This window comes from Camelina sativa, chromosome 11, assembly GCF_000633955.1.
Source record: "Camelina sativa cultivar DH55 chromosome 11, Cs, whole genome shotgun sequence".
NCBI classification, from domain to species: Eukaryota; Viridiplantae; Streptophyta; class Magnoliopsida; order Brassicales; family Brassicaceae; genus Camelina; species Camelina sativa.
The window spans coordinates 9,568,343-9,590,325 of NC_025695.1; the positions used below are offsets into that span (position 1 = coordinate 9,568,343).

Sequence of the window (21,983 nt, forward strand, 5' to 3'; positions counted from 1 at the left end):
CAATAATCAATGGTTTCTGACCAAGCATCAGTGTTCGCCTACTAAGCCGCAGTCTTGATCGTTTTGGCCAGCGGTCATCTACTCAGTTTGGATCAGTTTGAGTTTTATTTATTGCTTTGGAAAAGCTGATTCACAAAGTAGTTTACTAGTCTCGAAATTTGAAAATTGTGAATTTGTGATACGATGAATGTCTTCGTTTGGTGTAATAATATTGACTCAGGATCATGATTTTGGGACAATACATCCTCAAAATCATTTTGTTCAGTGATTATTTAATTCTGATTTAACGGCTGATAAAAAGGGAGAAATTAGGATTAGTTCAGTTCTGGCCGTAGATCCACTTCTCAGCATTGCTGGTGTAAGAAACAAGTTCTTCAGGCTTAAACCACAAGCTGATCTCGTCTTTAGCTGTCTCTGGTCCATCGCTTCCATGGATTATGTTCCTGCAATTCCCCAATAAGCCAACAAACCAAATCTATAAACTCTTGAGAAAACAATTCAAACACAATCATATAAAATGCAGAATATATATAATGTACCTTCCAACAACAACTGCGAGATCGCCTCGGATAGTTCCAGGTTCAGATTTCTGAGGATCTGTGGCTCCAATCAGTTTACGTCCGTATCTAATCACTCCTTCACCTTCCCATACCTAAACAATTGTTTTTGGGATATGAGACCTAAACCAGACCAACTCTGTTGTTTATGGTTTCAAAAGTTCGAGTGAGAGTTGCTTCCTTACCATGGCAACAACAGGGCCTGAGCTAAGGAAGTTACACAAGCCGTTGAAGAAAGGTCTCTCCTTTAGATCATGGTAATGCTTCTGCGCAAAACCCTTTGAAGGAACCATGACTTTGATACCAACAAGCTTGTATCCTTTGCGTTCGAACCGGGAAATGATTTCTGATATCTGGTGAGAGAAGAACCATAAAATCAAACAACTTTGATCATCTATTCATCTTAATAACAAGTAACACCTGAGATCCATAAACAATAACAAGCAAATCCGCCTATCTATTTACCAGTCCTCGCTGCACTCCATCAGGTTTAATAGCGATGAAAGTGCGTTCCATCTAATTAAAACAGAGATATTCAATTAGACAGAGAGACCATGGATAACCTCAAGATAAGGATATAGCTATATGTGTTAGTGATATATTATATTACCTCTGCAGCAAGTACTTCCTGATCTTGGAGCATGAAGGCTAAAACAGAAGGAAGCAAAATGAATAAGCTGTGTTAGTCATCAAATCTAAGTAAAACATGAGTAAGAGTGAGTTTCTGTAGAAACAAAACAACTCATCAGCTATAAGTCTTGCAGGTATATAGTTCAAAAGCAATTACCAATTCAGAAAAAAAGTTGACATTGTTTTCGAGTCAAAATGTTGAAATGTTATTACGTTTTATTGTATTACCAAGGTGAAAATTTTAGTGTTGTCATACAGAAGAGAATATATTCGTGAAAAAGTTAGTATGTAAAACCTGCAGCTGGAAGAGCGAGGAGTCCGGTAATGCAGCTCTTAGAGTCGAAGCCAGAACTCGATTTTCCAAAGCTGGATGCATACTGAGGGACTTTTCCAGACGCATACACCACTGTTGCTGCACCAATAGCTCGGCCTTCTGAAACATATAACCTAATGTCAAAATATACATAATGATCAATGTATCCACAAAATGTTCAATGAAATATGTTGTGACTTTGTTGATATGGGAATAAGAAAAAACAAGAGATCTAAAACAACCTCTTTATAATGATGGATTTATCAATTAAAAATCTTATGTAGGCAGATCAAGCAAGAGACAAAAACCTGAATATGAGAGTCGAAATTTGTTAATCCAATTAGTTTCACATAAAATGTGTTAACATGACGGATTCCCTCACAAGAATATCTCTACAGAACCAGCCACATAAGTGTCATATTCAGATAACAATAAATTTCCTTTTCTTGGGGTGATAAGAAAACATGTAATACTGTATCATGAAAAAGCTTTGATATTTTAGATTGAAAACGATTCAACAGATCACTGATTCGAGTGGATTCAAACGGGAAGACGAAGAAAACCAAAGGTAGATTCAGAATTTATTTGACGCATCTACCTACATATATCCTCCCATGAAATTTATCATATTTTCAGGGAAACAAACAGAACAAAAAAGAGAAGCAGATAGAAAATTTACGTACCTGATAAGAAACGAGCATTCTTGGCTGAAGAAAGAAGAGACCTGGCTGCTCTAGAAGCAGATCTGCAGATTTGGGAGCTCATCTCTCTTATTACTCAATGCGAGAAGACAGAGATGAGTGATGTGAAAAAATAGTGCCTCTGAAATGAGAGAACCTGTTGGAGGATTTTATACCAGCATGCTTCAATCGAACTGGCATGGGTCAGCGTTGGTTTGGTTGGGTCGGATCAGAGAAGGACTTAAAGGGTCAGGATTTATTGCCTATCTAATCACTCTTTTTCCAACGAGTTTTATTGCCTATTCCAGAAACGAATATATTCCAATGTCTTTAGCAGCTAAAAATATTGTAATCACCAGTTTAGTAAAAGAACCTTTCATTGACGTGAATTCTACTACAAGTCTACGTCTAAAGTAAGCATTTTATATACATAGAAATGAAAACTATACAGAGCAGTGGTCAATCTTCAATTTTATTATAGAGCTTTGCTTGATCCGTTTGGTAGCTTTTCTTCTGGTTCAAACTTGCAATCGAGGCGCAATAGTGACAACCACGAATCAACCTAAAATCATGCAAAACCGTAAAATGGTCGTGTTCAAATGCTGTAGGATCACTCAACAACAAAATCTGTGTGTTAAGAACTTAAGATGTATATGTAGTTGGTTCACCTGTATTTTAGAGGTGCTTGAGCACTCAAATCTTAGACCTTGACGGGTTAAGATGTAAAAGCAATGATGGGGTTCATCGAATTCCCTAGTGTAGCTAGGTAACGAACCAACTTCTACAATATCCGCCAGCAATGTCGAATCTTGAGGGCTTAAATCTGCAATGGAGAGTTTCAAGAGACGATACAAGAAGAATGCAAATTTGAAACAAGATTGTAAAAGTTGAAACTTAACTCACCTGTTGACAATAAATGGAAGAAAAGACAAGGGCCTTGAAGGACGACAAACCGAGGAAGCCAGTCGTCTACTTCTGTATCATCTATTGGTGCTGGCTCACCAGGAAGAGCTGCCCAACGCTGAAGTTAAACAAAAAAAAAAGAAGCAAATTTGTGATATAAGATACGCTAAGCTTGAGTCTTATGGATCAATAATATAAGTAATTCTCAGAGTAAAAGCCTACACTTCGGATAAACAAATAGCCAGATAAACGGGCAGAGCGCAAGACTTCATCCACATGTTCCAACCTATGGAAGGGTACAGAAAGAAGAAAGTAAAATAACCGGTTATGATCTGAGCATGGGACAATTTGAGCATTATGACTTACTGCGCTTTGAGGTAAGCTTCTCTTTCTTCCAAATCAGAAAGTTCTGATCTAAGTGATTCTAACTCCGCTGCTGATAGCTCTACCTGCAAATGAGAGAAAAATCAAACTTTGACGTGACGGGGTGAATCAAAAACAAAGAAGAAAGGTGTGAGAATGGAACCTTATCTTGACCGTCTGAAACCCAAGGCAGACGGCGAAGAGTGAACATGTTCAACATAAGTGCTGCTCTTTTCAAATTTCTGCGAGTACGTGACTGGCTATGAGACCTACTCTAAAGCAAAGCACCCAAAAATACAATCAATGTCAGCTCAAAGATTCCCTTTCTAGCATATTGGTGTGCTAACAAACAAGTTACCTTACCTCAGAGAAAGATCGTCCTTTTGCTGCGAAGATGATGGAGTATTGTCTTGAGAAGATACCGTGGTGGGACTAGGAGCACTAAAGTAATCAGGTAATATGTTTAACTTCCTAGGAGTACCATCACCCATGAATCTGAAATTTTGGGCTTATGAAACGAATTCAGAACCTTCCACAAGATGATGAATGAAAGCGTACAGCAAGAGTTCCTTCATTCAAAAATGAAACTACAGATTGCTACCACAGCTTATAGATTCACTAAATCCGTGAATGCACATTAGTGTTCCATTGTGATAAAAAAAAATACATAACTTGATTCCTCAAAAGAAATCAACAAACACCACAGTTTTTGTCCACATATTTACATAGCAATCTTGACAAAGACTATAAAAAAAGTCATTGATAAAACTCATCTAAGCATGATCTAATCTTAGATTCTGATATGAAGCAATCAGGCTATATGAATTCTAGCATCCCATGAACTCTTAAATTTCTCTAAGTGACATGTCTCTCAGTACTCAGTAGTATGCTTAATTGCTTATTGTGGATCATACAACTAAATGAAGAAGTATCATCACAAGAAAGAAACAAACATACCTTTGTATCCTATCTATCTTTCACTGCTGACCCAATTTTTAATAATCCTACTTCACAGATCAAATTTGTTAATCTTCAAAGTTTCTGCAAAAAAAAAAAAAAAAGAACTCTTGTGAAGTTTATCATAAGCTCTCAAAAATCAAAAGTTACAGGATCGAATTTTCTGGGAATAAGCAGAGAAGAAAACCCAAAAAATTGGAAACCCTAAACCACGAAAGCAATAAAAAACCTTGAAAGCACAATCAATAGTAGAAACTCTGAAAAAACAAAGTAGAAATAAAAAACGACGAAAAGATCGACAGCAGAACTTGTTTGTACCTTACCTACCTGATCGAATGAGAGAGAGAGAGAGAGAGAGAGAGAGAGAGAGAGAGAGAGAGGTTGAAGACGAATTAATATTTCTTAACGAACTCAAAAAACAAAATGTGATTTCTGTTATTAAGGGAAAGTGTGTTTTTTTTTTTTTTTGGTTAGGTGCTTTGGCTGCTCCAAGCAAGACGATGGTATGAAAAGACGTTTGTACCCCCAGGTTACTTCCTCCAGCCAAAGCAAGACGCTTGTTATATAGATTCTACTAGTCCTGGACGTTCGGATATTCGGTTCGGTTTCGGATATATCCATTCGGTTTCGGTTAATTTAGATATAGAGGTTTAGTATCCATTCAGTTAATTTACTATTTTGGTTCGGGTTCGGTTCGGTTCCAAATATCCGAAATAGTGTAATATAAATTTTTAAAATATTATTTAAATAAAATTTGATTATATTTTAACAAATATATCTAAAAACTCCTAATTGATTTATTTCAAATATTTTGGTATTTTTGTCTAAATATATATGGTTTTTTAGTTTACTTTTTATTACTTTATATAAATTAACATGTAATACAAAGCTAAAACTTCAACGTGGCGCAGTGGCCATGTTGCACATTCCAGTTTGTAGAGGTCTCAGGTTCGATTCTCGGCTAAAACATAATTTTAGTACGTGTTCGGTTTGATTTGGATAACCGAATGGATATCGGTTTGATTTGGTTAATAACCGATATCCATGGATAATTAAAACACTATCCAATCGGTTATTGTCCACTATCCATACCCGAACCGGAACCGAAATTTTTTCGGTTTCGGTTCGGTTTATTTGCCGAGGACTAGATTCTACAATGTCAAAAACTTTACTATTAATTAATGAAAATGAATGAGATAATAAACCTGGTCTTCCGATAACTTAGATAGTTTAATTACAATTATTAATGTCTGTATATATCTTCATCCTATCTGAATTATGCTTTTTCATATTTAAAATACTGTATTTGAATTTGAAAAAGTAAACAAATAATGGCAAGTGTTTTTTTTTCGTAATTGAACNATTGATTTTTTTTTTTTTTTTTTTTAGCCTAAGACAAAAGTGGATGGATGGGGTAATGATAATGATTTGAGAGAATGGGATTCCAATTATTAATGTCGTTGACCTCTATATGCTTTATCTTGTTCTTGCAGCCTTTTTCCTTATTTAATCAAACAAACCACATTATTAGCAATTTAATCACAAAAAAAAAAACACATTAGCAATATATTAAGTTTAGGCCCATAGTACATTGGTTCTCCAGTTTGAACATATGACAAAGCCCAAATGTTAATACGTTTTCTCCGGTTACGCGTAAATCAGTTCAGGTCCAACCAGTGGGAGAGGAGAGAAACTCATCTGATGAAATCATCATGATACATACATATGTGGTCATTATAACCTAGATTATAACAAGCGGATCACACACGCTTGGTTCCTTGTTTTTCTCTTCTTCGTCTTCTTCCTATCTCCCTCTTAGTCAGCTCTAAACTACTCCGCCAGACGAAAAGAAAATTATGGCGACTTCTGCGATCACTGTATCGATTACCGACCATGAGAACTCCAACTCATGGATCTCATTGGTTCAAGTGTTTCCTTCCTCCATCAAAGACAACACATTTCTCCTCTCTCTTCTTTCTTGGACTCACTAATACTTTAATACATACCAGTCTCAAACACAAACAGGTTCATCGCTCAATCCGTAAAATTTGAATCAAGATCCATAGCTAAAGCTGTAAATTTACCTTTGATACACTAATCAGACTGCAGACATTTTCTCGTGTGATTTTGGAATATTTATTATATCTTGGATATATGAGATCATTGTGGTTTAAGGCATTGGAGAAGCTTGTCAAGTTCATTGATCACTGATATCATGGATCATTCATTGTGCAGACACGTACGTAGAAATAAGAGAATCTTCGGCTAGTTGGTAATATCATCTATAGTGAAAAACCTTAACACCGTAATTAAGTAGCATCTATTGTCATACTACGAGAGCAGGAGATTAATACGAACATATATTATTTATTATTTAAAAGATAAAAAGTAGAAGACATATACAATCTAGAGAGTGACAATCTTCTGCACACATACACAAAAGAACAAGAGATTTATAACACTATCTTATTATATAAAACTTAGTTTTTAAAGTTAGTAATTTATATAATCGCGACATGTGTCAAGTCTATTGATAACATTTTGACTTGTGTGAAAAGAAATTTTATTTAATAATTATAAGAAAATAAAAAAATTCTAAAAATGAAAGAATTATAATAGATATTTTTGAAAAGTATATAAAACCAAAAGAAGTATATTATATCACTAATTCTAATAGGAAAGTTATCTATTAAATTACTAATTTCAATAGGAAAATATGTGCAATTAATAAGGAAAATATTTGCAATTTAATTGCAATTATTATTTATTATAACATATAGTAAAAATAAATATATACAAAAAAATTATTAAAGTATGCAAATGTTTAATATATTAAAATTAGTGATTAACATAATAAGAAAAATAAGTTAACTAAAATAACAAATTAATGTAAATTTCTAAAGTTTTTCGATCGGTGAATGATTTGATAGCGTATTCAATATTATGTTATTATATAAACTTTGGTTTTCAAAACTAGTAACTCATGTAATCGCGACACATGTCAATTTTTACAACTAAATATTTTGTCATGTGTTATACAAAAACTTTATTTTTACAAATTTTTAGAATATAAGAAATTAAAAATTTAAACAATTTAATAGAGAGAAAAATATAGTTAATATATGTATATAAAAATAATACTAATTATAATTTTAAAATACTAATTCTATAAGAAAAATAATTGAGAAAATTATACAATTAATTACTATAATACCATAATTAAATAAATTATACTGTCAATTATTAATCATAAAAAAAGGATTGTAAATATTCACCTTTACATAAACAAATTTTTTTTTTTCATAATAAAGTCTTTAAATTTTTGATTAATTTATGATAATTTTAGTATAGTTTTATTTAAAATTAGTTGGACAAGTAGTAAAACTATTACATATGAGATTACAAAATATGAAATAAATATATTTAAGATATTGTTACTTTTTCAAATATGAGATAAAATTAGTTTTCAGTTTTTTTCTTTGAGAATTATGTTTTATTCACTTTTAGTTTTTTTTTTTAATATTAAGTAAGATATAAATTTGATACAATGCACTTTTTTTTTTATATGAAAGTTATATGTTACTCATTGGGATTGAGTACATAGAATTAAAATCTAATTTTATTATCATGTAATATACAAAGAAATTATATTGCAAGATGGACTGTGTGAACACTAAATCCGATTTGAAAAAAAAAATCAAATGAAATAAAAATAATCTTTTGTCAATTGGTTTTGAGTTGGAAGCCCGTATCAAACCCTAATTAATGTGGTATGAGAGCCTACACACGCTGGCCCGTTAATTAGTCCGGCCCATATAAAGCCATGATCATCCCATTAATTGATGGTCCAAAGAAAGGTCAAATTCCATCGAGATAGCTAAAAAAAAAGAGCATTATCTCGAGGGAACGTGATGGATTTTGTCGAGATTAATGGCTACATCATCTCGAGAAACATGTTGACGCCGGTCTGCTGTCCATCCACCACTGCTCAAAATAAATTTATTCTTTACCGTAAGGGATTAGGTTCAAAGCCACTATGTGCAAATCTCCGAGGCTGCAAAATTATTTCTAGTGGCCAATGTCCTGACGGATATCCGTATGACAATCTTTGGAAATACAGGTAAATTGATTAATATTGTGGCGCTTCTTTTAGATAACGTTATTTGTTACAAAACAGATCAAGATTTCATTTTGATGTATTTTAATTTTTGTCTCAAGATGATGTTGTCAATGAATATTGCAAGTTGGGGTGTTTATATATCATCTGTGTGCGGTGTCTTAAGCAGTCTCTAGACCTCCGGTAAAACAAATTTTCCGCTCGTTAAGACACTGCACACAGAGGATATATACACACCCCAACTTGCAATATTCATTGACAACATCACCTTGAGACAAAAATTAAAATACATCAAAAATGAAATCTTGATCTGTTTTGTAACAAATGACGTTACCTAAAAGAAGCGACACAATATTAATCAATTTATCTGAATTTTCGAGATTGTCATACGGATATTGGCCAATAGAAATAATTTTGCAGCCTTGGAGATTTGCACATAGTGGCTTTGAACCTGATCCCTTACGGCAAAGAATATACTTATTTTTAGCAGTGGTGGATGGACAGCAGACCTTGGCGTCAACTTGAATTTGTGCCATGAAAAGACTCGTTATGAGCACACTTAGGCCCAAAGTTTTGCCTTCCATGAGTTAAGCTTGTATTGAAAAAATGGTGATGAATCAAGACTCGCTTAAATACTAGTTGGTCTACGATTTGCAACCACAAAATTCATTTGATTTTATCACATGATCTATATAGGATCTGTAGCCACATTTTCTCTCAATGGCTACCTTCACGACTGGGAAATTACTTTCTTCTCTCTCTTTAATTTATTTTTCGTTTAATTTCGTTTAATAGGAAGAAAAGACCTCTTTAAATTTTGTGTTACTAATTTATTTTGAATTCGGATGCTTAATACAATTCACTATTCCTTGTTAGTTTTGTATATTCATAAGAATAAGCAAAGAAGTCTAACACCTCAAAGTAGACAAGCATCTGTGATACCCCAACCCCACCACCAGTTCTTGCTCGATCCTTAAATTTTTAAGAATACTGCTAGATGATGACAAACTGAATTATTAGACAAAAATCCGAAAAGTTTTTTACAACGTGTTTTGTGTTTCAATATTATATGTTGGGACCAAATGAATGCTTGTTGTCATATCTATATTTATTCTGATTCATTTATTTTTCAACCACCCATTCAATTAGAAATTAGAAGATTATTTCTCTTTCAATGGTTGCCTAATTAATATGAAGAAGCATGATTACGAAATTGAGGTAATCTAAAATAGAAAAAAATAAAATCTTGAATCTTATCGATATTAACATAATTACATATTTGAATTACATTTTAATATTTTTATAAACAAACACATATGTTATGTAAGTTCTTTACGTGGGGAAAAAACCGACATCCAAAAAACCAAACCATTTTGTGGTTAAGCCTAAAATCCATTTGGTTTTCATTTTAACTAAGTTTTTGGTTTTCATTTTAATTAAATTTTTGGTTTAGGTTTGGTCTATTTAAAAACATAAAACCACACGAATAATATATCTATATTTACTCTAGGCCCATAGTACATTGGTCGAGTTTGAACATATGACAAAGCCCAACTGTTACTACGCTTCCTCCGGTTACGTGTAAACCGGCTCAGGTCCAACTACTGGGAAATAGATAGAAGAACTCATCTAACTGAAATCATGATATGTGGTCATTATAACAAGCGAATCACACACGCTTGGTTCCTTCTTCCTCTCTTCTTCTTCTTCTTCCTATCTCCCCCTCTTTCTTAGTCAGCTCTAAACTACTACCAGACGAAAAGAAAATTATGGCGACTTCTTCGATCACTATACCGACCATGAGAACTCCAATTCATGGATCGAAATTTCTAGGCCAAACCAATCAATTCTCAACTCCAAACCGGTCGATGTTCCCGCTCGCAAAGCAGCAGCAAACAAACGTTCTTCAAGTAAAGGCCATGGGTAAGTTCAATCTATGGGAAGTGATGGGAGGAAGAGGACTATGCAACGGAGAGAAAGGTATTGAGAAGGAGCTCAAGAGGAACATTGAAGAGGAACAAGAGACATCAAAGGCTGAGAACGAGACAGAGAAAGAGAGCGATGACACTAACTTGTCATTTAAAGTACCTGAAGACGGTTTTGAGAAAGAAATGATGGGTCTCACAGGAGGATTTCCCGGTGGCGAAAAGGGATTGCAAACCTTCATTGAGAAAAACCCACCACCTCCACCAACAAAACAAGGAAGTGATGAATCGGCTGTGGCTGCTGATAAGAAACCAAAAGCGCCAGAGCTACCACTTCTCATGCCTGGGATGATCGCTATAGTCAAGAACCAGAACAGTCCGTATCACATGTATTGTGGGATTGTGCAGAGAATCACAGATGGAAAAGCCGGTGTCTTGTTCGAAGGAGGAAACTGGGACCGTCTCATTACATTCAGGCTTGAAGAGCTTGAACGAAGAGAGAAAGGTCCACCGGGTAAGAATCCAAAGTCGTGTATCCTTGAGCCTTTTATTGAACAGATTCAAAAGGAGGAAGCAGCACCATAAGTGATCTTTCCCTTCTTCTCTGTATGTAAGTTCCTGTGAATGTATATGCAAACGAGATCTCTGACTGGTTCTAGAAGATCTTCATCATGTGATATAAAAATGAATAAACGATGAAATTCCAAACATACAGAAATAAGAGTGATTAGAATGCACTCAATCAAATGGTGAATCAGTATAAAAGTTTTAAAAAAACTTTTGAAAACAGCAACGGAGTAATTTAATTGTATTCAAGGGTTGTGTTGTAAACATCAACCATCAGTTTCTTCTATATTCTTGGTAAAGATGAAGAAAAGGTCCACCATTTCTCTTCAACAGATCATGTTCAAGATCAGAGGCAGCCTCCCAACTGTGAAGATTTGCAAAAAGGGAGAAGTAAGTTAGAAACGGCACAAAACTACCACATAATGCAGAAAGAAACTCGAATATCGTTATTTTGGTCCATAAACTTAGTAGTTGGTGTTGGTCACACCATCATAAACGTCAGGATAACCGCAGATACATGTTTGTCTACGCAGCTCAACTCAAAAATAAGTAAATATGAAATGTTGCAATCAAACATTAAACTGTAAAGATGTGCAAGACTTAATCTAGAGTGTTATTCATATGTACATGAAGTAAGTTAGTGTACCAACCAAAATGGCTTCCATCTCTTCGTTTGACACTGGAGTACGCTTAGGCTGGGATGATGCCTTCCCGCCTATAGTCTTTGGGACGTTCAAACTGGAGAAGAACAATGTATCTGCTTCATTTGCCACCACCTGAGTCTTTCCCTCTGAAGCTGCAAAATTCCCAAAAACAAACTCTTAATGCCAGTAAAATAAAGTCTCAAAGTTCATGAAGACTTCCATCAACAAACAAATCCTTACCCAAACCAAAAGCTACAGCAAACAACTTCTACAACGACTCAAGATTTGATTCAAAAAAGTTGATAACAGACAAAGGATTCGATTTCAATGGCTAAACAAATCTTGTGTATCCTTAAATCTTAGGTATCTACAACACTAAATGATTCCTACGGGAATAGATCGAGGACACAAACAGATACTATCTCATATCTGATTCGTGAAAATGAAAACAGTACACAAAATTGTCGAATCAAAGCTAGAAAAAGGCCGAGAAAGATCATGAAACGTAAACACGAAGAACGATATAGATTTCAGCACAGGCTTTTTTGGAGGTAATAAAAAAAAAAAAAACCTGAAGGGTTGAAATGTCGCTGTGGGAATTTGATGCGAGGGATCCTCTTCAAACCTTGAACTACGTTCATCTTCTATTCTTCTTTCTCTCGATCTTTCGCTCTCTCGTTACCAAAGGAGAATGTTATAAACGGCGACCGGAAATTTTCTCTGTTTTTAAGACTTTTTCGAACCCTCTTTAAAGGTGGGCTACTTTACGGTCGTAAGGCCCATTTAAGCAATGGTTAATTTATGTCGAATAATTCCTCTCTACCAAAAAAACCAAACTAGAAATCTTTTGTTGATTCTTTGGCACACACAATCCTATTCCTATATATGTTTTGTTTTGAGTTTTAATGAGTACGTAAAACATAAAGAAGAGAACAAAAAATATGTTGAGTGAAATGATGTAATATAATTATGGGCAATTCTAAGAAATCAAATATGGAGGAAATTTTTTTGCTAATTGTTTTTCTTTTAATGTATTTTTCAGTCGCATTAACCATTTCACCACTACACTGACAAGTTACACCCATCCGTAAGTTATCAGACTCCAATTTTTGTTTGTGATCGTTTAAATCATTTTTTGTTTCTCGTTAAAGTAACCTCAAATAACATAGTTTTGTTATTATTTCATTTGTAATGGGATATCGATCAGAATATGAGTGTTTGATGGACAAGGGTAGAGAGACTATATAATCATGACTGAGTCAAGCGCAAAAAGATATTTTGGGTGGTTAATTGGTCGTAATCCACCAAAGTTTGATAAGCTTTTCAACGCGTTTTCTCAAGAAGAAGAGTATCTTTTTTCTTTTTTGTAAAGATGAGAAGTAATTAACCACCCCTTTGTTTCTCTCTATTTGTCTACGCACTACTAAATAATCCACCCTAATACATACGCTTCTATAATATAATAATTCTAATAAACTTTTTGATAAAAATATACTAATTTCCCAATAAGATTTGCTAATGTTGCTGTCGGATCTCACCTATAAATCCGATTCAAGAAAGCCCGGTATCGTTCAAGTAATGGGCGAAGTGAAGCTTATATATTGAACTAATTGACATGTTTCGGATGCATGTTAAAAGAGATTTTATCATTTTTATTTTTATTTTTAAAATTAAAGTAAAATAAATAAAAAGAATTATCATCCTTTGGTTCTTTCAATATATTTGCTTTTTAACGAAAATGTTTGGGATACATGTTGAAAAAATAATTTGTCATCTTATTATACGTAGCATTTATATAAGAGAAAGGAACAAAGCATATTGAATGTATTAACCGAGAGAATTGTGCTCAGTGGTGCGGGTAATGCAGCCTAGGTTGACCATAGGTGGAAACTCCGTCTGTCTTAACTGAAAATACGGTCGGGGCTGTGGTGGAACTGACCGGTACATTTCACCAGTGTATGGTTGTGCTTGTCTTGCCGCCACAAACCAAGGAGGTGGGTATGGTATGGGTGTTGTAAAGCCAGGCATTGCTCGCGGAGGAGGATACACCATTGGAGGTGAACCAGCGTTGATTAAGGGCGTTGGACTGCCGTTTTCAGCCCCTACTCCTCGATGGTGCCAATTTGGGATCGGCGCAAAAGGCTCCACCTTTGATTTACAACTTCTTTTCCCAAAGCACATAAGAAGACAACACTTTGTTGGTCTCTTCTCCTTCTTCTCCATTGTATTGTTTTGGTTTTGTTCCGGGGTTCTAAGAACATGGGAAGTGTTGTCTCCAAGAACAGAGACAAGCTCTGCCGTTTTGCCCCATTTGGTAAGCTTGTCAAGCAATGTTGTCGGGTTGACGTCACCTGAGACTGTTAAGAGCCCTTGTTCAACGTTATACTCAACTGCATTCACCCCTGTTTCGAAAATAATAGTAGCTAAATCAAAATGAGCAAATTTAACAACGATATAGCTTTAACAATATTCACTAGTGGATTTATTACCAGCGACTCTTAGCATCTTTTTCTTTGCTTTTACCCGGCAACCTTTGCAACATTTGAGTCCAACTCTCAGAACGCACGTCTACAGTTGTCACACATAAAAAAGAAAAAAAACACTCGTTAGCAAAACTCTTAAAGGTGATGGGTGATGCAAAAACCTCGGAAGTGAAGAGAGAAAGAAAATAAATACTTGAACCGGTGGAGATAGATTTGCCATTGCATAAGCAACTTAACTTGAAAACTCTAATGTAGAAGAAGGCAATGAGTATATATATGATGATTGATGAGAACGATAAGTTACTTTTCAAGTCCATAGACGTTTTGATATATTGCTGGAATTGGTGTATATTCTCTTGGATTTATATGGTTTCCTTATTCTCTTGATATCATACCCAACAAAAATAACCAACATCTGAATGTGTATATGTTATTTGTTACTATATTTTCATAATTGATGATTACCAAACAAATGTATGGATACACTTCGCAAATTTGGTATTTTCGTAATCAAATGTAACCTCCTTTTTTAAAAGATCTTGAGAAACGAAATCCTCACCGTCTATTAGAAACTAGAAACCGTCGCTTCTACTTATTGAGAAAACAATAACAGAGGATTTGGACTTTCTAGTAAGGGAAGATATGGGTTGTGTGAGTGTGTCTTAATCCAATTTATCTTCAAATTTTGAGTAATGACCAAGATTGTGTTTATTTATGTAGATTTGCATACTAAAACTTGACCTATCTAGAACATTGTAAATAGTTGATATGGTCGAACGTGACCTTACGCCAAAATTACACAAGGAATCGGTGACAAACACTTGTTTTTCGTATTCGTTTAATTTCTATCTAGTTTTGTGGATATTATTCAATTCTTACGGTGTTTTTTTTTTTTTATAAGTTAGACTAAATCAAAATGGAGTAATTGACCATGTCATATAGAATACCCCCAGAGGCACGGCACCATATTTACTTGTGGAAAGTTCAAAAAAAAATGTTTAATAGTATATAAGAACGTCTGGTAGTTGATTATTCTGATAGATAATTATTGAAAAATAGATAAATTTGACAATTTTACTCAAATGTCATTTTCAGATCATGAAGCAGCAAATGAGATAAAACTTTAAAAGTCATGGACTCATGGTAAAGCTTTTTGACTGATTAATGATGCATGATAACGTCACTTTTCCTTAAGGATTACCTTTAATTCATTAGACCATATGACTTTTAAGTTTTAACTGCAATCTCATGAGCAAAAATATTCAGATACTTATATGATCGTTAGAAATCATTGATGTTCTCTGCTTAACTCTACATCGTCCGTGAAATCAAATGAACTTGTCAATTTTTTTGTATTTGATTATATACATGCATGATATATAAAATTAACGTAAAAGATGGTTCTAATTACACTTTTTGCATAGCAAAGCAAACAAATATACGAATAAATTAAAAAATGCTAGTATCCCACGGCAAAGTGTCGTCATCTTCTTACCCCAAAGCACACTCCACTACGTGTCTCTAGATATATGGTAAAGTTGGTCGCCTATATAATACCCTGTCCCATTTCAATATTTCAATATAGTAAAAAGAACTTTCAAGATAACATAAAAGTCTCTCTCTCACACTCTCTTTGCCAATAGAGAAGATCAAGAAGAAGAAGAAGAATGATGGATTCTTTATCAAAATGCTTCAACAGACTTCAAGAAAGGTACGAAAACGTTCTAGAAGCGAAACCTATTTACAGAGAGGATTTAGACATAACGTTGCCTCTGAATGGCTCAGAGGTTTCAGTAGAGTCGACCAAAAAGTCTCGGTGCTTGGATAGAGCCAAGAGGATCGACAAGTCGCTGAGGTTCGAAACAGAAGACGAAGAAGATGAACAGAAGAAAAAGACTCTGGCTAAGCCACGTAAGGTTGTGAGGTTTCAGTTAGAGAATAATAAGATTATCGAGCCGAAGAAGACGGTGAGGTTTGATGATGATCACAAACTCGAACCAAAGGAGATGGCTCTGGAGGAGAAAGCGAGTTTGAATATGGTTGAAAGGGATGAAAAGGTCGTGAGGGTTAAGATCAAGATGACAAAGCAGGAAGCTCACAGGCTACTGTCGAAATACAAACACGACAGCGTTTTCGACTTAGAGCACCTTGTGGACCAGATCGCACACGTTCCTGTTCTTCAGCTTCAAGTCAATATGGTAATGGTTGGCTGTAATACTGAGCGACAATGAAATGGCTGCTGGAATAATTTTAAGCTTATTAGTATATAAGATGAGAATAAGCTTCCTTTTACTTAGTCTCAACACTCTAGTATAAATACCTTTGTATTAGTTACATTTTACTTTAGTGAAAAATATACTTTACAAGAAAGTTAACATGGTATCGGAGCAAAATGATTTTTTCTCATTTGTTTCTCGGGAAAACGCTTAACAGAAAGTTTTCTCGAGAAAATTGAGCTTCCGCTTTTTCGAATTGATTCAATTCGTCTCTGTCCCAGCTTCGCTTCTCAATTCCGCGTCTCGCGATCTCTCTTTCAGTTATTTCTGAGCACCGATTTGAATCACTGATTGCCTCACATCGCTGTTTCGTCGCTCTCTTCTTCGCGGAGTTGTTGATTGCTATTGTTGAGCTGGTTAGTGCCTCTTTCTGGTGTTTTGTTGCAATCTTGGTTGCCTTATCCTCTTGATCGGTTAGGTGTTTAAGATCATCGAACTCCGATTTAGCTTTGGTGATTCTTGCTTTGTGGAATTGGTTCATCGCTTATTGTATGATGGAATATGCGAATACTGGTACGAATTATGCAACAGATCAGTATGAGAATCCTTACTTTCTCCATAGTTCGGATCATGCTGGACTCATAATTGTTTCTGATCGTCTCTGTAATGGTGCGGAGTTTACTTCTTGGCGTCGTTCGGTTCGTATGGGATTGAATGTTCGTAATAAGCTTGGGTTCATTGATGGCACTATCTTGAAACCAGCTTCTGATCATCGAGACTTTGGATCTTGGTCTAGATGCAATGACATGGTCTCGACTTGGCTAATGAATTCGGTGAGTAAGGAAATTAGTCAAAGTTTGTTATTCATTCCCACGGCTGAAGGAATCTGGAAGAATGTATTGGCGCGTTTTAAGCAGGATGATGCTCCTCGAGTCTTTGAGATTGAGTAGCGTCTGAATAGTATTCAACAAGATGCGTCTGATGTAACCACTTATTACACACGACTTGTCACACTTTGGGAAGAACATAAGAACTACGTTGAGTTACCTGTGTCCACTTGTGGTAAGTGTGAATGTAATGCTGCAACCTTATGGGAAAAACTACAAGAAAGGAGTAGAGTGACAAAGTTTCTCATGGGGCTGAATGATTCCTACGATGCTACCAGAAGACATATCCTCATGTTGCAGCCCATACCAACCATTGAGACTGCTTTTAACATGGTGAGTCAGGATGAAAGGCATCGTTCTATCAAGTCTCTTCCTCGATCTGATAATGTTGTTTTCCAAACTACTGGCTCAGCTCCTCTACCTCCACAAGATTATCACGGACCCGTTGAAAATGTGGCTTATGCAGTTCAAGGTGGATATCGCTCTCGACCACCGAAACCTGTTTGTACACATTTTGGACAAACTGGTCATGTTGTTCACAAATGTTTCAAGCTTCATGGATACCTCCAGGTTATATTCCAGGCTTCAAGAGCTCTCTCTCTAACTATCAATCTTAGAGACATTCAGCTCCATCACAACATTCTTAACCTCGAGGACTATCTCAAAGTCAGCAACGCCCTCATACAGTGGCGAATGTTATAAGTGACCCGATGAGTGGTCTTGGCCCGATGAGTGGTCCTATAAGTTCTTCCCAGGCTCATTCATCTTCAGCTTCAACTGTATCTACTCTAGACTTGAACAATATGACGCCTACTCAGGTACAAGATCTTATTAAGCATCTAACAGCACATGTTCGAGTTTCAGAGAATCCGGCTCCTTCCCCATCGACTGCGTTTGTTACCGAACATGGTGTTATGGCAGTCCAATCTACTTCTGGTATTATTCCTTTTCCATCAACTTCTCTTTGTTTTGAAAACAACATTCTTACTTTTCAACACCAGTGTCTCTCTCTTCCTTATACTCTAACCTTCCTCATGGTTATTGGATAATTGACAGTGGAGCCACTACTCATGTGTGTTCTAATTTGTCATTATTTAGTGAAACTGTTCTAGTTTCTGGAGTAACTGTTTCTCTCCCAAATGATACTAGGGTTGATATCACACACACTGGCACTGCCCCATTATCAACATCTCTTATCTTGACTGATGTTTTACATGTGCCAACTTTTAAATTCAATTTGATTTCTGTTAATTCTTTGTTACAACATGATCATTGTTCTCCACATTTTTACATTGACTCTTGCATTATTCAGGAGTTTATTCAGGGCTTGACGATTGGTAGAGGAACTCTCATGCATAAACTGTATATTCTCCAACTTGATGCATCATCTCTCGCCGTGTCTAAGTCTTTTGCTTCTTTAAACTTCTCTGGATCTTTGGTGGTGGATGGACATCTGTGGCATCAACGCCTAGGACATCTGTCTACTGACAAGTTACAACAGCTTTCTGCTATTTTGCATTTTTCCAAATCTGGTTTGTCTTTACAATCTCTTTGTTCTATTTGTCCATTAGCAAAACAAAGACGCTTACCTTTTGAGTCTCATAATCGTTTGTCTAGTTCACCTTTTGATTTGCTTCATTTAGATGTTTGGGGTCCCTTCTCAATCGAGTCTGTAGAAGGATATAATACTTTCTCAACATTGTAGATGATTCTACTAGATGTACTTGGGTTTACATGATGAGGAATAAAAATGACGTTTTACACCATTTTCCAGCTTTTATTCAATATGTTAAGACTCAGTATAATTCGACTATCAAAGCGATTAGAACAGATAATGCTCCTGAATTGGCTTTTAATGATATTATTAGACAACATGGCATGCTTCATCAGTTCTCTTGTGCATACACACCACAACAAAATTCTGTAGTTGAAAGAAAGCATCAACACCTTCTTAATGTTGCTAGAGCCTTATTGTTTCAATCTAATATACCTATTGCTTATTGGAGTGATTGTATCTTAACTGCTGTATTTTTGATAAATAGAACACCTTCTAAGCTGTTAAAGAACTTGTCTCCTTATGAATTGTTGAGTAAGAAGCCAGCTTCCTATGATCTTCTTCGTACTTTTGGTTGTCTTTGTTATGTCTCAACACTGCTAAAGGATAGAATGAAGTTTAGTCATAGAGCAGAGAAATGTGTTTTCTTAGGCTATTCTCCAGGTTATAAAGGCTATAAGGTGTTTAATCTGGATACTAATGTTGTCTCTGTGTCTCGTAATGTCGTGTTCCATGAAAACGAGTTTCCTTTTCATTCTAGTCATGCTCGCCATCCTATTGACATTATTAGTGACTTGATTCTTCCATCCCTTGTTCCTGTTGCATTAGATATGTCCATTGTTTCAGCACCTTCATCATCTGCATCACACACATTCGTCCCTAGTACATCAAATGGGAGTGCAGAGACAATCACTACAGGAACAGGAACTATTTCACCATCTAATGCCAGACCGCGACGCACGACGAAGGCTCCAGGTTACTTATCTGATTACCACTGTTCTCTTATTCAACATTCTAACCGCTCTATTTCTACACATTCCAAACCTATTACTACACCCTATCCTTTATCTTCGGTTTTATCCTATTCCATCTTCAAACCACCCTATCAGTCCTATGTCCTTTCCATTTCTATCGAAACAAGACCAAAATCCTTTAAGGCGATGGATGTGGAGCTTGAAGCTATGAAACTCAATCGGACATTCAATGTTGTCTCCTTACCTCCAGGTAAAAATGTTGTGGGCTGTAAGTGGGTTTATACGATCAAGTACCATGCTGATGGCACCATAGAGAGATATAAGGCTCGTTTAGTAGCAAAGGGTTTCACACAACAAGAGGGAATAGATTAAATTGATACCTTTTCTCCTGTAGCAAAGTTGGCTAGTGTGAAGTTGGTCCTTGGATTAGCTGCTAAACATGGGTGGAGCCTTACTCAGATGGATGTTGCTAATGCCTTTCTGCATAGTGAGCTAGAAGAAGAAATTTACATGAGCTTACCTCAGGGTTATACACCACCTCCAGGCGTTACATTGCCACCGAATCCTGTGTGTAAGCTTCACAAGTCTCTTTATGGCTTGAAACAGGCCTCACGGCAATGGTATAAGTCCTTGTCCAAAGTGTTTCTCGATGATGGTTTCTCACAGGCATATGGTAACAATACTCTATTCGTTAAGGAAACAACTTCCTCTTATATTGCGGACTTGGTTTATGTCGATGATATTCTCATTGTGAGTAGCAGTGATGATGCTGTTTTCCAGCTTAAGGCATCTCTGGCGAAGCATTTCAAGACTAAAGACCTTGGTCCAACTCGTTTCTTCTTAGGAATTGAGATTGCACGTAATGCAAGTGGCATATCAGTAAGTCAGCGCAAGTATTGTCTTGATATTCTGGCTGATACATGCTTATTGGGCTGCAAGACAAAATCAGTGCCTATGGACTATAAGAAGGTTCTCACTAAAGACACATGTATCATGTTGACTGATGGTACGCCTTATCGGGAACTGATAGGACGCTTGCTGTATTTGTGCATCACAAGACTAGACATTACGTTTACCGTCAATCGCCTAAGCCAATTCCTCTCATGCCCTACAGACGTCCATCTTGAGGCTGCTCATCATGTCCTGAAATATTTGAAGAACGATCCAGGTCAAGGACTCTTTTACTCTGCTTCTACTGATTTATGCTTGAATGCATTCTCGGATGCAGATTGGGGAACTTGCAAGGATTCTAGGAGGTCTGTTACTGGCATCTGTGTTTTCTAAGGAAATTCTTTGATCTCTTGGAAATCCAAGAAGCAAGATGTTGTGAGTTCGAGTAGCACCGAAGCTGAATACAAGAGCATGGCACAAGCTACAAAGGAGTTACTTTGGCTTCATCAAATGTTGAAGGATTTGCGCCAAACTCCACGAATACAGGCCAAGCTTTTCTGTGACAACAAATCGACGATGCATATTGCCAACAACCCGGTGTTTCACGAACGGACCAAACACGTTGAGATCGACTGCCACACTACTCGAGATCAGATTTAGAGTGGCCTCCTCAAGGTTCTACATGTTGCCACCGAGAATCAGTTGGCTGACATCTTGACGAAACCTCTGCAACCGGCACCATTTCACTCAATTTTGCAGAGATTATCTATTTCAAGCCTCTTGTTGCCTACTGCGAATTCAGCTTGAGGGGGGTATATTAGTATATAAGATGAGAATAAGCTTCTTTTTACTTAGTCTCAACACTCTAGTATAAATAGTTACATTTTACTTTGATGAGAAATATACTTTACAAGAAAGTTAACAAAGCTTATTTTTTGAATTTATTTTGTCGAAATTTTGTAGTTTTAGTGTAGTACAATATTTTTGATATATTCATAGAAGTAACAGGGGTTTGGGAAATATTTTGTTGTTGTCTAATAAATAATGTAACAAAAGTTTGACAGTAGTATATTCGAAGGCAAAAAACATTGAAAGAAGACAATAGAAAAGGGAAATAGAGAAACAAAGCAGAGGACGTAGAACAAACCATGAGTTATTCCAAAGGCATGGTGGAGATAAGTTGATTGAACAGAGTCAACAGACTAGTGAAGCCAAGTTCATCTACAGTAGAACCTCTATAAATTAATAATCGATAAATTAATAATACCTATAAATTAATAAATTTCTCTTGTCCTAAGTTGGGACTAGTATAATTTTAAAC

General features: G+C 35.8%; 6 protein-coding genes across 11 annotated transcripts; 2 read left to right on the forward strand and 4 right to left on the reverse strand.

Moving 5' to 3' along the window:
* On the reverse strand, positions 189–2,487 carry LOC104722613 (nucleoside diphosphate kinase IV, chloroplastic/mitochondrial-like). Of its 2 annotated transcripts, none has more exons than XM_010440815.2 (8): positions 2,338–2,487; positions 2,184–2,245; positions 1,483–1,617; positions 1,168–1,205; positions 1,023–1,073; positions 743–910; positions 540–652; positions 189–443 (listed from the first exon to the last, which is right to left on the reverse strand). In XM_010440815.2, exons 1-8 carry the CDS (start codon positions 2,379–2,381, stop codon positions 320–322), a joined length of 735 nt encoding a protein of 244 aa, XP_010439117.1. In that variant the 5' UTR covers positions 2,382–2,487; the 3' UTR covers positions 189–319. The 2 variants fall into 2 exon arrangements, with proteins under 2 accessions (XP_010439117.1, XP_010439116.1); XM_010440814.2 differs by having other exon boundaries at positions 1,483–1,620.
* Positions 2,540–4,771, reverse strand: LOC104722615. Of its 5 annotated transcripts, none has more exons than XM_010440821.2 (9): positions 4,731–4,771; positions 4,404–4,487; positions 3,810–3,941; positions 3,610–3,715; positions 3,450–3,532; positions 3,306–3,369; positions 3,084–3,201; positions 2,849–3,003; positions 2,540–2,742 (listed from the first exon to the last, which is right to left on the reverse strand). In XM_010440821.2, exons 3-9 carry the CDS (start codon positions 3,935–3,937, stop codon positions 2,656–2,658), a joined length of 741 nt encoding a protein of 246 aa, XP_010439123.1. In that variant the 5' UTR covers positions 3,938–3,941; positions 4,404–4,487; positions 4,731–4,771; the 3' UTR covers positions 2,540–2,655. The 5 variants fall into 5 exon arrangements, with proteins under 5 accessions (XP_010439123.1, XP_010439119.1, XP_010439118.1 ...); XM_010440817.2 differs by having other exon boundaries at positions 3,810–4,015; XM_010440816.1 differs by having other exon boundaries at positions 3,810–4,015; positions 4,722–4,762.
* Positions 10,167–11,157, forward strand: LOC104722617 (NAD(P)H-quinone oxidoreductase subunit S, chloroplastic-like). Its single transcript, XM_010440823.1, has one exon. It carries the CDS (start codon positions 10,290–10,292, stop codon positions 11,028–11,030), a length of 741 nt encoding a protein of 246 aa, XP_010439125.1. The 5' UTR covers positions 10,167–10,289; the 3' UTR covers positions 11,031–11,157.
* LOC104722616 lies at positions 11,120–12,377 on the reverse strand. The gene is made up of 3 exons (XM_010440822.2): positions 12,228–12,377; positions 11,663–11,808; positions 11,120–11,376 (listed from the first exon to the last, which is right to left on the reverse strand). The coding sequence occupies exons 1-3, from the start codon at positions 12,295–12,297 to the stop codon at positions 11,359–11,361; spliced, it is 234 nt and encodes a 77-aa protein (XP_010439124.1). The 5' UTR covers positions 12,298–12,377; the 3' UTR covers positions 11,120–11,358.
* On the reverse strand, positions 13,419–14,260 carry LOC104727788. The gene is made up of 2 exons (XM_019233274.1): positions 14,146–14,260; positions 13,419–14,058 (listed from the first exon to the last, which is right to left on the reverse strand). The coding sequence occupies exons 1-2, from the start codon at positions 14,159–14,161 to the stop codon at positions 13,484–13,486; spliced, it is 591 nt and encodes a 196-aa protein (XP_019088819.1). The 5' UTR covers positions 14,162–14,260; the 3' UTR covers positions 13,419–13,483.
* LOC104722618 lies at positions 15,712–16,509 on the forward strand. The gene has a single exon (XM_010440824.2). It carries the CDS (start codon positions 15,807–15,809, stop codon positions 16,368–16,370), a length of 564 nt encoding a protein of 187 aa, XP_010439126.1. The 5' UTR covers positions 15,712–15,806; the 3' UTR covers positions 16,371–16,509.

What these genes read in the sequence shown, in the direction of transcription:
- LOC104722613 (XM_010440814.2), bottom strand. Translation starts at nt 2,381, where the DNA reads ATGCCAGTTCGATTGAAGCATGCTGGTATAAAATCCTCCAACAG. An exon ending in AGGAAGTACTTGCTGCAGAG is followed by an intron (nt 1,074 to 1,167) that starts GTAATATAATAT and finishes TGTTTTAATTAG; the next exon opens with ATGGAACGCACTTTCATCGC. An exon ending in ATGGAGTGCAGCGAGGACTG is followed by an intron (nt 911 to 1,022) that starts GTAAATAGATAG and finishes TTCTCTCACCAG; the next exon opens with ATATCAGAAATCATTTCCCG.
- LOC104722615 (XM_010440821.2), bottom strand. Translation starts at nt 3,937, where the DNA reads ATGGGTGATGGTACTCCTAGGAAGTTAAACATATTACCTGATTACTTT. An exon ending in GAAGCTTACCTCAAAGCGCA is followed by an intron (nt 3,370 to 3,449) that starts GTAAGTCATAAT and finishes ACCCTTCCATAG; the next exon opens with GTTGGAACATGTGGATGAAG. An exon ending in CTTCCATTTATTGTCAACAG is followed by an intron (nt 3,004 to 3,083) that starts GTGAGTTAAGTT and finishes TCTCCATTGCAG; the next exon opens with ATTTAAGCCCTCAAGATTCG.
- LOC104722617 (XM_010440823.1), top strand. Translation starts at nt 10,290, where the DNA reads ATGGCGACTTCTTCGATCACTATACCGACCATGAGAACTCCAATTCAT.
- LOC104722616 (XM_010440822.2), bottom strand. Translation starts at nt 12,297, where the DNA reads ATGAACGTAGTTCAAGGTTTGAAGAGGATCCCTCGCATCAAATTCCCA. An exon ending in GCGACATTTCAACCCTTCAG is followed by an intron (nt 11,809 to 12,227) that starts GTTTTTTTTTTT and finishes GGAATTTTGCAG; the next exon opens with CTTCAGAGGGAAAGACTCAG.
- LOC104722618 (XM_010440824.2), top strand. Translation starts at nt 15,807, where the DNA reads ATGATGGATTCTTTATCAAAATGCTTCAACAGACTTCAAGAAAGGTAC.